At 43.7% G+C, this 14,537-nt stretch overlaps 1 protein-coding gene across 10 annotated transcripts in view; it reads left to right on the top strand.

Moving 5' to 3' along the window:
• Positions 1-7,678, top strand: part of GTDC1 (glycosyltransferase like domain containing 1) — a 200,190-nt gene extending 192,512 nt beyond the window's left edge. For 5 of the 10 annotated variants that reach the window (XM_039708754.1, XM_039709495.1, XM_039708668.1 and 2 more), the window contains 2 exons: positions 4,891-5,013; positions 6,884-7,117. In XM_039708754.1, the coding sequence (XP_039564688.1) occupies positions 4,891-5,013; positions 6,884-6,952 (192 nt within the window). In that variant the 3' untranslated portion in view covers positions 6,953-7,117. Of the gene's footprint in view, positions 1-1,701; positions 2,002-3,636; positions 4,061-4,890; positions 5,014-6,883 lie in introns of those variants that run through there. The other 5 variants (XR_005627468.1, XM_039708943.1, XM_039709034.1 and 2 more) reach the window with 5 other exon arrangements.
• The last annotated feature ends 6,859 nt before the right edge of the window (positions 7,679-14,537 follow it).

The following is a 14,537-nucleotide window of genomic DNA, read 5'->3' as shown; positions in this document are numbered from 1 at the left end:
CATAGGTCATATTAAGGTGGGGCAAAGGGGGCTTTGTGTCATTTTTAGATCCCCTTATCCCAGGCTGTGGAGCCCTGGTGTGATGGATGTGCTGGGAGGTTGGGATGGCAGAAGGGCTGGTGCAGTTGGCCCAGCGCCATCCAGAGATCCTCTCCACCAAGGGCAACTCGGGGGTGACAGGATAAGCCAGCTTTGCAAAGGCAGCTGCTCTGGGAGCCCGGATCTGCCTCGTTATCTGCAGAGAATGTCCTCGGCACACAAAACTTTCTCTGTGGGAATGGATCCCGCGCTGACATGTCTGTGATGAGCGGGGAGATGCTCCCCTCCAGTGCAGTTTGTTGCTGTCAGAAGAACAAATCAAGGAATTGTCAGATAAAGCCAAGAGAATCAGTGAAAATCAGTGACATCCAAAATTCAGGGCCAAAGAGTTACAACTGCCCCTGTCTTGTGCTGTGAAATCCTTCTGCCAGGGGGGCTGGATTCCTCCTGATTCCCTTACGTGACAAAATACAGGCGGAAAAGTGACTCTCGTGAATGCTTTTGTGGTGGAAGGCTCAGGATTCTATCTGAGGAGCTGATTCTTAGTCACATCTGTCTGTCTTGTTGTATGAATATTGATAATGAAGTCAGGAAGAGAGACTTGTCATCCTAAGTGCAGCAGACTCTGGCACTTGCCTGCTCAGAAGGAGGCGGCTCTGCTGCTTCGCTGCTGTCGGTGATGTCGGTTTGTTGAAATAATATGTCTCTGCCAGCTGAGAATCTGGCCTTAAAATGAGAAAAGTTGAGATTCCCATTGTTGAATTAGTTTGGCCACATTAAAAATACGTTGCTCTAGAAATGTGTATATGAATATGCTAATGTTTATTTTGCTAGATGTGCTTGCCAGGATGTGCCATGTGGCTGAGTTAGTGTTACTTTAAGAATCCTAATTTTTTTGCCTTTTCAGACTTTGGATCTTTTAAACTTGTAAACACAGCATTTTGTTGGCAAAAGTCTCTATGATTTTATGCATACAGCTGACTTTTATCTTCACTTTTTACATCACCTTAATACTGAAAGAGAGAAAGCACTCATCTGTTTATGATAAGTTTATCAGAAATACTCCAAAGTTTTCCATGACTAAGATATTATATCATTACAGTGGCTTGCTACAGGGTAATTTCTAGACAACAAACAGAATATTTCAAAGCCCAGATGTCCTGTTTAGACAAGGGGGTTTATATTGATTAGGATCTGCTTTCACCTAACATCGTGTAGTAAATATCACAAAGAAGTAATTAGAAAATTTGGTACAATATTTAGTCCTAGTCCCTGTGTGCCAGAATTGTTTGACTACTGAGAAACTGGAGCTTGTTTGCATCCCAGTGTGTTGTGAAATGCAAACTTCAAAGAAAATATTATATCTCCCAACTCCAGCTCGTGAGAGTCTTGGAAGTATAATACAGAAAGGCTTAACAATCCCTGCTGAGGAAAGGGCAATTTGACACTGAAACTACTGTTAAAGCACCGTTGACACTCTGGTGGGCAAAAAGTGCTTATTAGAGGAGTCTAGTTACAGTCTCAGGAGCCAGGCAGAGAAAATGCACCCGAGTCATTGTGAAAATTGGCAAGTTGCACCAAATAGATGTGTTTTGTGTATGTGTCTGTGCTATTTTTTTCCCCCCCTCCTTAACTACACGTATCTCTATGTTTGCTTCGTAGGCTTTCCATAAGATTGGGGCCCTTGCGGTATTCAAATAAAATATTTAGATTTGCAAAACTTCTGGAAGCCAGATTTTAAGGGAAAAAAGAAGTTTTTTGTCAGATTGTCAATGTCTGAATTTCATCACAATCTGTTCAGCTGTTTGTTGCAGGCAGGCGTAAAACATAGTGGGTAAGTGTGTGTTTGTACTTCTTATACATATTGAAAGAGGGCTGCCTAATCCCCTTGATGAGGAAAGCTCTGTAAATTATATACATCTGCAGGCACTGTGCATGGGTAGTACAGAAGCAGAGAGGCAGATCAGCAATTTGAGGGAGCAAATAAGAGTTTTCTCTCAAAGTCGGCAACTGGGAACCTTAGAGCAACCCAGCCTCCTGGTGATGTCATTTACTTGTGGGTTTGTTTGGGGGTTTTTTTTGAATGACCCGAATGTTTTGCCTTAAAAACTTTGCCTAGGAGGCCCTTCTATGCACCCAGGATTCCTGGCAAGAGAAAAAAATATTTGCTGATGACAGCTCTGAATATATTCTCTTTAATTGTCACTTATGTCTCTGTCCCATCCTCTGCACTGTGCTAAAAATAGTAATTCGGGTTGATGGTTTCAACACCATCTAATGTATGTATATTATTGCATAAAAAAACCTACATAAAAATGTCAGGAATGAGACCTAAGCCAGGAATAAAATTGAAAATCACAAACATGAGAGAAGACCCAAATAATGAGGGTGTTGCAGGGAAATGTTATATTGATGTCTCTGTGTAAATACATGCAGGCAGAGCAGTAAAAATCCCACCACCTTCCATGCTAGAGGATTCCTAGAATAATATTTGCCTATTTTTTTTTTGGTAAATATGTAGGTAGTGTTTATATTTATCCTCAGCCTTCCCCTGCTTCCTTTAAGAGCATAATTTGCTAATCGTGCTACAACACTTGTAAGGTAAGTGCAGAACATATTTTCCTGTCCATTTTGCAGAGGATAAATTTGTCCAAATCGTACAGCATGTGTCTGGCAGAAGTGAGACTAGACACCAAGGATAAAATCCCTTTGATTTCACTGAGGCAAGGATTTTATTCCAGGAGTTTTGTCTCCACTTCTCCACTCTGTCTCCTATGCCCTGTGTATTCTGGGCTTTTGTTGCTGCTTGATCCAAGTCTTGGCTCTTTGGGTTAAAGGAAAGTCTGACAAAGAGGCAGCAATGGTAGTGTTAACGTGACACTGTAGTTATGGTTTTGTCAGCATTTCCATTATAAACTTCTGTTTGCAGCAATTATAAATCAACCATGAAAAAAAAAAAAAAAGGAAAGGAAAGAAAAGAAATCACTGTGAAGTAAAACTTGGCATACCAGAGTCCAGGAGGGAATTTTGAGCTTTTGGAAATAATGGCTTCTGATTACCATGGACAGGCATGACATGATGTGCAAATATACACTCCACATTGCACTGGGAAAAAATCAGAACAAGTGTCACCACTTTGTCATGGCCAGGAGTGTGAGGAAAGAGGGTCTTCCTGACTTTTGGAAATGCAATAAATATTTTATTATTCTCAGAAACATCCTACCAATGCCCTTAACAACTTCTTAATTTTTCCTGTTTACTTTGTATCATCCCATGTCAGGGAAAGACGATGGCTGGCTTTGGGGTTTGCAGTCAGCTGGTGTTGATCAGCACAGCTCCACCCATGTCCAGTGAAGTGAGGTTGGCTTACACCAGCGGACAGTCTGGCTCCATATCACCTTTCCACAGGAGGCTGAGGCATTTGCTACCCATTTGGAGCCCTAGTTAGTGTTTGTTTAACTTTGGAATCCATTCTGCCATACTGATTGAATTCCAGTGGTGGGATAGGCATAAGTTGACTTGAAAGTGTTTTTGCTGAGGACGCAGTTGGTTATTTTGCAGCTGTATTGTGCTGATATTTATTGTATTGTATTCCAGACTTTTTCCTGCTGCACAGCAGAGCGATGGAGCAGGTGCTGCTCAGCCAGTTTACAACTGTCAGGCCCGTCCAAGAGGCTGCAGCTATCACCTACCCTGCACCCAAACCGTGATTTTGCAGGATGAAGCTGAGTCACTGCCCATTCTGGGTCAGGGCTCTGGGCTGTCCCCGGGACGAGCTCCCTCCTGCATCATCACCACTCATGAGTCACGCGAAAGACGAGCTGCTGGCTCATCGGAGCAGCATTCCCCAGCAGCCGAGCTGGAACCCGAGTCCTTATCCCTGAATTCAGCCTGGAAATAATGACAGCGCTGTAGCAGCTTTGGCTTTCGGTGGTGCTGCTAATAACTGAGTGCTAAATGTGGAGCAGCTCTGCAGGAGTGCCCCAGAGTCAGGTTACGGGGAGCAGGCGTCAAAACAAAGGTGTGGCAAACTCAGGGTAACCCGCTGAATCGCGCGCCGGGGTTGGGTGTAGGGAGGAGAGGCAGCAAAACTCCTTGCTGGGGTTTTTTTAGATGTGACATTTCAGTGATGTACCAACAGAGGAAATTTTGCTTGCAGAATCCTGTGAGCAAAACACTTCTGAGAATGTATGTATACAATTGTTTAAAAAAACACAGGGTTACTGACACAGATGCCAATTTGGTAGGGCATATGGAACATTTACACTTGCCTTTTTCATTCTTTCTTGCTACAGCTGGTACTGATTTAGTATGTGAAATTTTACTAGCAGGAGTGCTAATCAAGACAGAGATTTCTGTGAGGATTTAGTCATTTATGTGGAGGAAAACTATGGGTATCATTAAAAAGTACAAGATCATCTATGAGAGGAACATTATCATTAGCAACCTAATTTTTAAAGCAAACAGAGGGGAAAAAACCTACTGTATATCCTCAACAGCAGCGGCAGCAGCAGCAAATGGTGTTCTTGTAACATTCAGTCATGTCACCTCTCTCTAAGTTTGAGCAAAGAAAATTTGAAATTCACTTGAAAATAAAAGGCAATAGATGCTCCAAGTGCTTTTTCAACCAGTGTGATAGCCTGTTCTGCTACATCAAATGGATATGGCTGGGAATGGGATTAAATCCAAAAGCCACACTCAAATCCTGGATCTGTGTTTGAATCTGAGGCCTCCATTCAAACCTAACTCTGTGATGGGGCTGCCTTTCACCATCTTGACTTTTGAGAAAGGGCCAACAGTATCCCCCATCTAAAATTCAGAGTTTGCAAAAGTTCCCTTCCTTTTTTTCAGGAATTGCAATCTGGGCCTGGAGTGGAGACATTCAGATATTATTCTGGCCAATTTCTGATGGGACAAGAAATACCATATTCCACCACCGAGAAGGCAACGAGAGCGTATTACTTGTCCAAAGAGGTGATTTTTGCATTACACACGGCGTAAAAAAATTATGCCTGGGTTTAACTGCCTCTTCCTGCCAAGATTATTTCAGCACAAACAGCAAGAGAATAACTGCTGCACGTTAAGTGTGCTGTACAGGTGGCCCAGTGATACGGGAGACCTGAGCAGTAAAAGCTGACATCTGCCGCCAGCGGTGCCTGCGCGCGGTGGAGCGCGAGCTGCTCCCCATGGTGGGCAGCCAGCTGCCCCTGCTCACGGCTCTGCCCTCATGGAGAGATGTGAGGGGAGCTCTGGAGTGCTCTCCCTGCCCTTTCCCTGCTGCCTTCCCAGCTAGTTTGGGGACTGTGATCGAAGACAATATGAGGATGATGCTGGGGTGATGCCCCCAGGTGTTCTGAAATGTCTCGAGGTTTGCCAGTCAATATGCACAGTAAATAAATACCTGCCTGCAACTACACAGGAATTCATCTCAGCTTCTTGGGGATTGGCTTCATGTTGAACTTTCTGAGTATCTTTGCAAGGTGCTCCACTTTGCCATGACAGGCACTCCTCTGAGGCAAGATAACACTGAGGAGAGTTTGGAGAAAGAAACCAAGGCCCCTTCATTTGTTTCAGGAATGTTAGTGGCATCCCAAGAGCCTCTCTTGTTGGGGAAGGCAGAACATTTTAGGCAGATTCATAGATATTACTGGATTCAGTAGCTTTATTGCCATACAGATGGGAGAGGACTCCTTTGACCCCTACAGGTAATGGTTCTCTTGTGGTAACTTCACTAATGCTGCAAGGTTATCTCACATATTTTGGGATCTACCAGGGCTTAAACTTTTGAAGGAGCCCTGCTAAGTTGGAATTAAATCCCTGTTTTCACTTTCACAACACCAGATTTCATTTAGTTATGACTAAAAATTTCCTAACATTACTATTTTCCAGTATCCTACTTTTTTAATCACTAGCAGAAAAGATGAAGACTTATTGTAGAGCTAAAAAGAATACATGACTCCTGGATACAACAATGACAATTTTCACTTAAAAGGCTTTTTTCCCAAAATACATATACCACTAAACGTGGTATCTCTGGGGGGCAGGGAAATGGCCATCAGGCTAATTAGCTCAAGGCAAGCGAAACCATAGGGGAAAAGGAAAAAAAGCATTTATGTTGGCTTGAGCATTGCTGCTTACACTAAAATTGCTTGGATGTCTGAAAGCCATGCAGAGGTGCTTCTGGCTTTGTGGGCTGTGGGAGTGGGTCAGCTTCTTGTCTGATGGCATCAGGGCATCCCAGATCTGATGCTGGCAGCAGTGGAGCTCCCTTCTCCAAAAACCTCAAGTGTTAAATTGCGTTGTTACAGCTGTCCAAACTTCTTCCTTGCATAGCAAGGTGAAAGAATCTAATATTGGGTCAGAGCAGAAATATCCTAGGACTTGCCTCTGCCTCCCAGAAGGAAAATTAAGTGAGTCATGATGGAGATTTCACTGTTGCCATCAATAAGAACAGTTACATCACCAAAAATGCGCAGTGCAGCGAGCTGAAGTCTTAGACAGTTTGTGATGTTTAAACATCTTAAGCACTGTTGAGCGTTTTCTCTACATTTCTTGATATGGCACTGTGGTTTTATTTAAGCAATCCCGAAAATCGTGGCCAGCTGCACCATCTGCCAGAGATGATGCAGGATGGGTGCCTCCAGCATGTCAGCGCTCAGATGTCATTTAAAAGGGAAATGCTTTCTGTACTGGGAAGAGGGCAGAGACAAAGAGCCTGGGCAGGCAGCAGGCTGTGCTAAGTGGAAAGAAGAATTGATACCTTTTCTAAGGCCTGACCCGAACATCTGAGTTCCTTCCCTTGGGGTTTCTCACCCCCAAATGTTCTTTTTTTTTTTTTTTTAAGTGTGTGTGTGTGTCTGTCTTTTTCTTTTTTTTTTTTTTCTTGGCACTCACAGATCCAAAAATGTTCTGAGAGATAAAGACCCCTCTGATGTTGAACAGGTGGCTTGTCCAGGTCATCGAGCACGACGGTGGCTGTGAAAACAAAGCGTGTGGTGGTCCCACCTCGGCGCGAGGCGCGGGGGCGCGGCGGGGATGCGGTTGGCATTTAAAGGTCAGTCCCTGGTAGGTCCTCGGCACGTTCCCAGCAGCAGGTGACCTCCGTGACTGCTCTCCCATCTCACACATCCGCCTCATCAAGGAGCCAGGCTGCACCTTTATGAAACTGTTTGCAGAAGAACGAGGCGTGATCACAACTAAGCTGAAGGGTGTCATATTCACTTTACCACCGACATGAGGACCAGTGGTTGAATATTCGATTACATGTCAGTCACAGCACATTAGGCAATCTTCCAGTCTGCCAGCTTTGCCCTTCCCAGCTCCCAGCTAAGTGTCATCAGGAAAGAAGTAGCACTGTGAAGGCAGGAATTGGCTTGCTCTGGGAGCTTGAGTTCCCATGAAAAATGTCCTCTCTTATCATTCCAGTGAGTCTATTGTTTCCCCATGCTCTGGAGAGAGGAAGGTTGTTCCTCCTGACTGTGGATTCAAACCACTCATGGTGCAGTTGCTACTCAATTTTGTCTCTAGATCCAAAGGTATAAATGTGTGCAAAAGCAGCAAATGTTGTATTGAAAAATTAGGGACCTGTCATTCCAACTACATTACCAAAAATATTCTGCTCTTTCAAATAAAGTGGCTATAAAAACTTGTTGCTCTGACCAAGCATTTTCTGGACTGTTTTGCTTGCAAATTACTGAGTGAAAATATGCTAGGAGTGGAAGTTAAGGACTGTGGACAATTTCCCACTTTGCTGAAGCCAGAAAAATCCCATCTCAGCTCCAAGAAGGAAACTACTTTCCAAAATCTCATGCAGAAAGTCCCGGTTCAGCTGGAACGAGCTGCTCCGTTTGCGCTCGGTGGTTTCTGGAATAATAAAAAGCCCTGTATGCCCATGCCGGCAAGCACAAGCACCAAAGGATAATGTAAGTAGATAATTCCCTTTTGGAATTGGCATTAGGGGCTTATTATGGTTTTTGTTAAGCCTGTTAGCACCAGCTATGTGAGAAGTAAAAGGGTGGAGTTCCCACTTTGCATCTTCTCCTCCCAAGGTAGAGCTGTGCCTCCTGTTTGGAGAGTTTCAAAGTGAATTTGAAATCAAAGGAGACAACACTGCCATGACTGGGTGGGACATTCATAAGCAGAACTTTAGCTTTGTCTACTTTGATTTCAGATTCACTTTGAGTGTTTTTCTGACAGGAAGTGCAGGCATCACAAGACTTGATAGCAGCATCACCATTAACTTTCCAAGTGACCCTTACTATTTAGCTAGAGAGACAATAAGATTGTGGTGGGTGTCAATGGGAATAACCTTTATGATACTTCCAAAGCTTCAATTCTGTCCTCAGGCTCCACAACTCCAAGAAATACTTAGAGGGAGAGACTGCCTGCGGAGTGGGGAGTGCAGTGTGATGGATGAAACAATAAAAATGACACCGCTGGTAAAACTGAAAGTTTATGTGTTGTGCCTATGATTGATGTCAGGGTGGTGGCATCTGGACCCTGTGTCATATTATGGGAGCAGCATGAGACCCTCCATGTGGCAGGATGGCTGCACCCATGGCTAGTAGGTCCAGGGAGGTGAATTTGGCCTGTCTGGTGTCTGGTGAAAGAAAACCTCCATGAGGAATTGTCTGCAAGGATTGAGGGCAGCTGTCAGCAAAAGAGTGAGGTGGGAAGTGCAGGTCTCCATTTTGGATTGCTCTTGGAGAAAATGGCTGTTTTCCCCCTGTATCACCCAGCTCTTCCTTGCCCATGTTTGAAAAGGGCATCCTCAGTGCTGACAGCAGAGCTGTTACAGACAGAAGGACTAGGCTGAGAGCAGCCAGGGAAATGCACCTTACTTTTAAAAACAAAGATGTGCCTTGACAGCTTGCCAAATGCCACATCTGCCTCTCTTTGCACCTCTGTGGGTGAAGCTGAACAGCAAGGTGGTGAAGATGAGCGAACTTATCCATTAACTGTGTGAGATCCACTCTCTCCTTTTCTGTACAGCAGCTGTAGGCGATTCCTGACTGGAAGGACCTCCTGGAAACCCCATCTGCAACACCTGGGGGGAGGCACAGCTGTGAGCTCCCTGTGGTGGAGTGAGGAGGCACCACACCACTAACACCTCAGATGGGCTGGGAGGAAGGTGGGGAGCTTGGGCACTGGTAAATTGTTTTTTTTTCCCCTCTACTTCCCCCCACCATTGTCAGTTGTCTTTGCTGCTGGAATTTTTTTCATCTTCCATGATGTCTCTCCGTTGGGGAATGCTGCTGAGGATGTGCAAGCCACGATGGCCTTTGAATTGGCTGTTTCTCAAGAGCTGAATCTGTCCTTCAATTAACCAGGCAAGTCTAATTTGGTTTCTCTTAGGTGGAAGGATTTGGGCATTGTATCTCTAGTGTTGGATTCTTATTTCCTGCTGACAATGACACTAAATCATAACCTGCTGGTCTGCAGGTATCTTGGTGGGAATATTTTGCCTGTGACACTGGGTCTGTATTTTGCATGCAGCACATTGGCATTGTGTAAATGTTATGAACAAGTTCTATTATCTTTGAAACCACAGAAACAACAGTTATAATTATAGTCTGAAGATGCTGTAGTGTTTCAAATGTGCCTGCAGTAGTAGTGCTGTGATGAAAACACAGTGTGTTCCTGCAGCTTTTGCTGTGTTCAATGACATCATAATTATGTTGCATTCGAGCTTATACTTCTGTCCTTAAACACAAACAGCTTGTGTGAAACCTCTTAGGTTTTCCTTTTCATTTCTTGAGATAGTCCCTAGACTAAAATTAGATGAAGCAGTGAATAAGGTAGGGTGGTGCATTTTACAGGCTTTGTTTTGGGTTTTGCTGTGGATAAGTTGTAGGTAGTTCGTGTTGTGGGATTTGAAAAATGAATGTTATTTAAAACCTCCAAAAGGGTATCTGCTGCTTGTTGGGCTGTGATTTCCTAGTCCTGGGGTATTTGACAGTCCTGTGATTTGTGATAATGGAATTGCTGAAAAAAATTATCAACAAATATATGGCATTGTGAGTGTGCAAAACAAGGGTTTTATTTCTGGAGTGAATGCACTTTTAAGGGTGAAATACCTCAGGCATGTGGCCTTAAATGTTCATCTATCTGAGCCTTCTCCCACGTGGAGATGTGTAACCACATCCCAGTGGCACAACTGTGAAAAGCTGTCCAGGCACACATGTGCCTCCATCTTCTTTAAAGATGACTTTGTGTCTACTCATGCTTGTTCACAAAGTTCCAGGAAAGATTTTATCTTGTTTCAGTTTTTCATTTAAATTGTCCTAAAACACTAGGAGCTCTGCTTGGATCACACTCACTAGATGCCCAGAGGTTTCAGTTTCTAAAGAAGACTTTTTCAGCCTGAAAATTGAACCTGAATTCCTTGTTGCTCCCTGGGGATACAGCAGTGTGTCCACATCCCTCTCTCCCATTGGTGAGCAGTGGCATTGCTGCTGGTTCTGTAGCACTGAAGCAGCCCAAGCACATCTCTGAGCCCATAGCCAGAGGTGTATGAACACTAGGAACCACAGTAACATCTAAAAATAACCACAGTGTAAAACTGGTTGAAGAATAAGGCAAGAATTTCCCAACAAATATCTAATTACTATATTAAAAATATTTCTTTCATGTAAGACTTAGCTTAACTAACTCTGTAAATTAAATGTGGCATCTTTCTAATGCTTCTCTGAGTCTCTGTGATTGTTTTCATTATTGTTACGATTGTAACTGTTACTAGAATGAAATTATTTACACATAGAGCTAAATGATTATTTTCATTGCTATTCAGCTCCTGGCTGCATTAGACCGTAATGCAGCCACAAAACACCCATCCTCTTCAAAGCTGCATGTTTCCCCATTTTTGGGAGTGGCTGTGACCTGATGGTCCCATTGTTTGTGCATTTAGGGTGTATCAGGACATGTCAAGTGGAAAATGGCAGATAAAGGGTCCTCTGCCATCACAGCAGAGTGCAGCTGCTTTGGGCTTTTTTTACTGCATGGTGCACATTCAGCAACTCTCTGCCCGCTCTGGGAGCCTTCTGCATGATTGTTCTCACTTCAGGAGACCCTTTTCCTTGTGGGAACACCTGTTCATCCTAAAAAAGTGTCCCTTAGTGTGTGACTCAATAGAGCCTCCATGGCTGTTGGTGCTTTAGAAGCTTCCCTCAAGTTTTAGCACCTTTTTCCTATTTGCCTTCTCTTTTATTTGCCTTTGGTAAACCAGCATAGCATGGAAACATCCCCAGGACACCAGAGCATTGGTGTAACCACTGGCTGGTGGAGCACTGACCAGTAGGGCCGTAAAAGCTGATGAGGTGTGTAAGCAGCAGAGCACATAATGACCACGAATCCATGGCACTTCATCTTTAACACATGGACAGACGCAGTCCAGTGGATAAAGTGAGAGCCAGGAGAACTCACTTTGGATCCTGGACTGGCCCCTGCCTTGCCTGTGACCCTTTGGTGGTCACTTCCCTACCCATGGCTTTGCTGTTTTCCTGTCTGGGAAGAAGGGGGGAATGAAAGAGTCAGGTGTGGGGGGTTGCCATGCCACATCCTGATTTATGAGAGGTCACAACCATCGTGTCTGAGATACTGATGGGAGATTCTGGAGAAATGCAGGGAGTTGGGCAGGTGCTTGGTCGGAGCAAATCAGCATAGCTCAATTAAAATCAATAGATTTATTCCATCTGGAGTGATAAAGGCTTTCCTGACAGTTAAACCACTGGTCCTTAGTATGTAAGAGGAGTTAGGGATGCTGATCCATCCCTCCCAGGAAAGGTTATGCCCAAGAACATGAATTTATGAATGAAAGGCTCTGGGATTTGTTAACAAACAAGAAGGATGTGTGGAGGTGAATCATAGGCCAATTTTATTTAAGAAATGTGGAAAATGAACTAGAAACTCTCAAGTTACTTTTGACTCCTTGGCAAGGGCAAATTAAAATTGGCAACCCTCTGTCTAGCAATATAAAAGCATTAACATCTGCAGAGCTTCTGTTGGTAAATTTATGGAACAGATTGAGTAAAACTGATGTAAAAATGGAGCAGGCTTTGGATATGAGCAACTTTCAAAGTAGATACTCTTTCTAGAATTGGCCTGCAGCTTGTGCTGGTTTAGATAGACTTGCCTAGTTGACCTACTTCAAATCCTAACCTGGATGCTCTTAAAAAATTTTTTAAAAAATATATCCCCCATTTCCAGACGTAAAACAAACTGACAAAAACCCAATTTTAAAGTATTCACAAAAAATTATTAAGTGTTTTAAAAGCATTTCAGTTAAAAGAAAAATCACATCTTAATGCAGGGAACTTTTGCTTAGACTGGGCCTTCATTTCCAAAATCTGTACAGTAATATGACACAATAGACTGAGGTGCTGATTATGCCACAGATAATGTAGTTGTTAATGATCAAGTTAATGTTAAAAGCCATTACTGCTCATTGACATAATTCTCAGAACATTATACTGGAGAAGTGCACCTTTTGTGTAGCAACAAAATGACAAAATTGAAATGTTAAAAGTTGAGTGCCTGAATAATAGCCTGTGAAATCATTTAGACAAGATCATTGTTGTTGCTATTGTAAAAGAACCAGAGAGTGACAGAATGAGACAAAAAAAGGAGGGGGAGGAAAGAAAAAAAAAAAAGCAGGCACCAGAGTGTCTCTTTCCTGAAGGGAGATGTAAGGTAGAGAGGATTCCTGCTCCTCTGTTCTCTGTCAGCCTCTGCAATTTGGAGGGTCTTCCTCTAACAACAGAGCACCCTCCTCTGGCAGCTCGCCAAAAATGAACGCCTGGCTGGAAGCATCGGGATGGGGACAGGACCCCTCGTGCAGCATCGTCCCAACGCTGGGCTGGGAAGCTTCACCCGGCACGGGAAGAGCCTTTTTTTGACTGCTTGCCAGGGAAATCTAGGACAGTGGCCCCAGCGTTATGTTAAAAAAAAAAAAAAAAAATTGTGGAAATTTTTTGCTGTTTTTCCCTGAGAGGGGGTCCTGTGTGCTGCTGTGGTGAAGGTGGTGGGCTGGGACTCTTCACCTTAAACCTGGAGGATTTGCAGGGCACTTTAGAAAAGTCTCTGTGCCCTGTGCCACCCACGGGCATCTCTGACTCTCTGGGCTTTAATAAACCCAAGAAAGAGTGCAGAATTGTGGTAATGGGCTCCGCAACAGACAGACCATTAAACGCCTGCAGTGGAGGGACACTTTACTGAGCAATATACTGTACAACAAGCCCGTGTTAAAACATTGACCCACAACATTTGGTCCATAAAAATAGTTACATTCGCAGGGACTCCTGGCAGTGATAGTTTTAATGTAGGGTCTGTGTCATGGTATAAAATAAATGACTTCAGACATTACAGTAAAGGCTTAAAAAGCTCCATTGAAAATCTTTCTGTGCAAAGCAATGAGCACACAGTGCAAGTACCTGCAAGCGATGGTAGTTTCATTCCTGAACCACCCCAAACGATCTGCTTTTGTGCAGAAACACCCTTCAGCCCAGAAGCCAGGCCCTCCTTGTTATCCTTGTAAAGTCAGGAAAATCACTGTGAAAAAGGCATTGAGGGGCACTTCACTGGATTATGTTTTCATCCTGGATTTTCCAGGAACATGGTTTTCTAGAGTCACCTGTATGAACTGGACTTGGTTTGTTTAGCATCTCCCAGCACAAAAATATCATAGAAATATCATGCAGCCTTTTATGAAGCTGCTTCTTTTTGTTAAGTTCTAGTAAGGGCTAATAAATGGAGGCAAGGGGTTTCTGTGTCATTTAATGCAGTTTACCTCCTTTTCTCCTGCATGAGCCAGTTCCAGACATTTTTTTGTTTTCAGGTGGGGAGGTTGAAATCCCAGAACACCCATCTCAAACCAAGAGATTTCTCCCTCCAGGCTGCCAGTCCACCCCCCAGCCTTCACTGTTTTCCTTTCTAAAGCATTACCTTTCCTGGAGGGCTTTGATTATTGTCCCCCTGTGGCTCCTGTAAGCTCCCACAAAAGCATCCAGCACATTCTCTGCCTCCAGTGACTGTCTTTCTCAGGATATCTTACTACAGGGTCTGCTACTCTTGGCACCCTCTTCCTGTGACCCCAGCCACTATTGAATTAAATCTCCTCCATGGCTTGGCTATGAATTGCAGCCTAAAGTCCATAACTAAACTGTGCATGGTATTGGAATTCAGCAGGAGCTGGGGCCAGCAATTAGGGATGGTAGACCCTGCCACTTTATCTGTCATGACAGGAGGGAAATTTTAGGGAAGGAAAATTACTGGCAGGTCACAGTTTGGAAGGAAGGTAGCACTACTATAGGGCTTCTGCTTCTGCTGTGCTCACTGCTGTAGTGTAAAGGGTTGTGCAATTCCTTAGGAAAAGTTAAAGCTCCACAGAAGGGATTAAACCTTCTTCTACTGCCTCTTGCTGTGCAGATATGGATTTTTTTTTGGTTGTTTTGTTTTTAAGGTATGATCTTCCAGCTTGAAAAAGCAATTTTATTTTCTTCTGT

Source organism: Passer montanus, unplaced genomic scaffold (genome assembly GCF_014805655.1).
Source record: "Passer montanus isolate IOZ18808 unplaced genomic scaffold, ASM1480565v1 scaffold1, whole genome shotgun sequence".
Taxonomy (NCBI): Eukaryota; Metazoa; Chordata; class Aves; order Passeriformes; family Passeridae; genus Passer; species Passer montanus.
The sequence above is the reverse complement of the archived record's forward strand: the minus strand, read 5'-3'. Positions and strand labels throughout refer to the sequence as shown.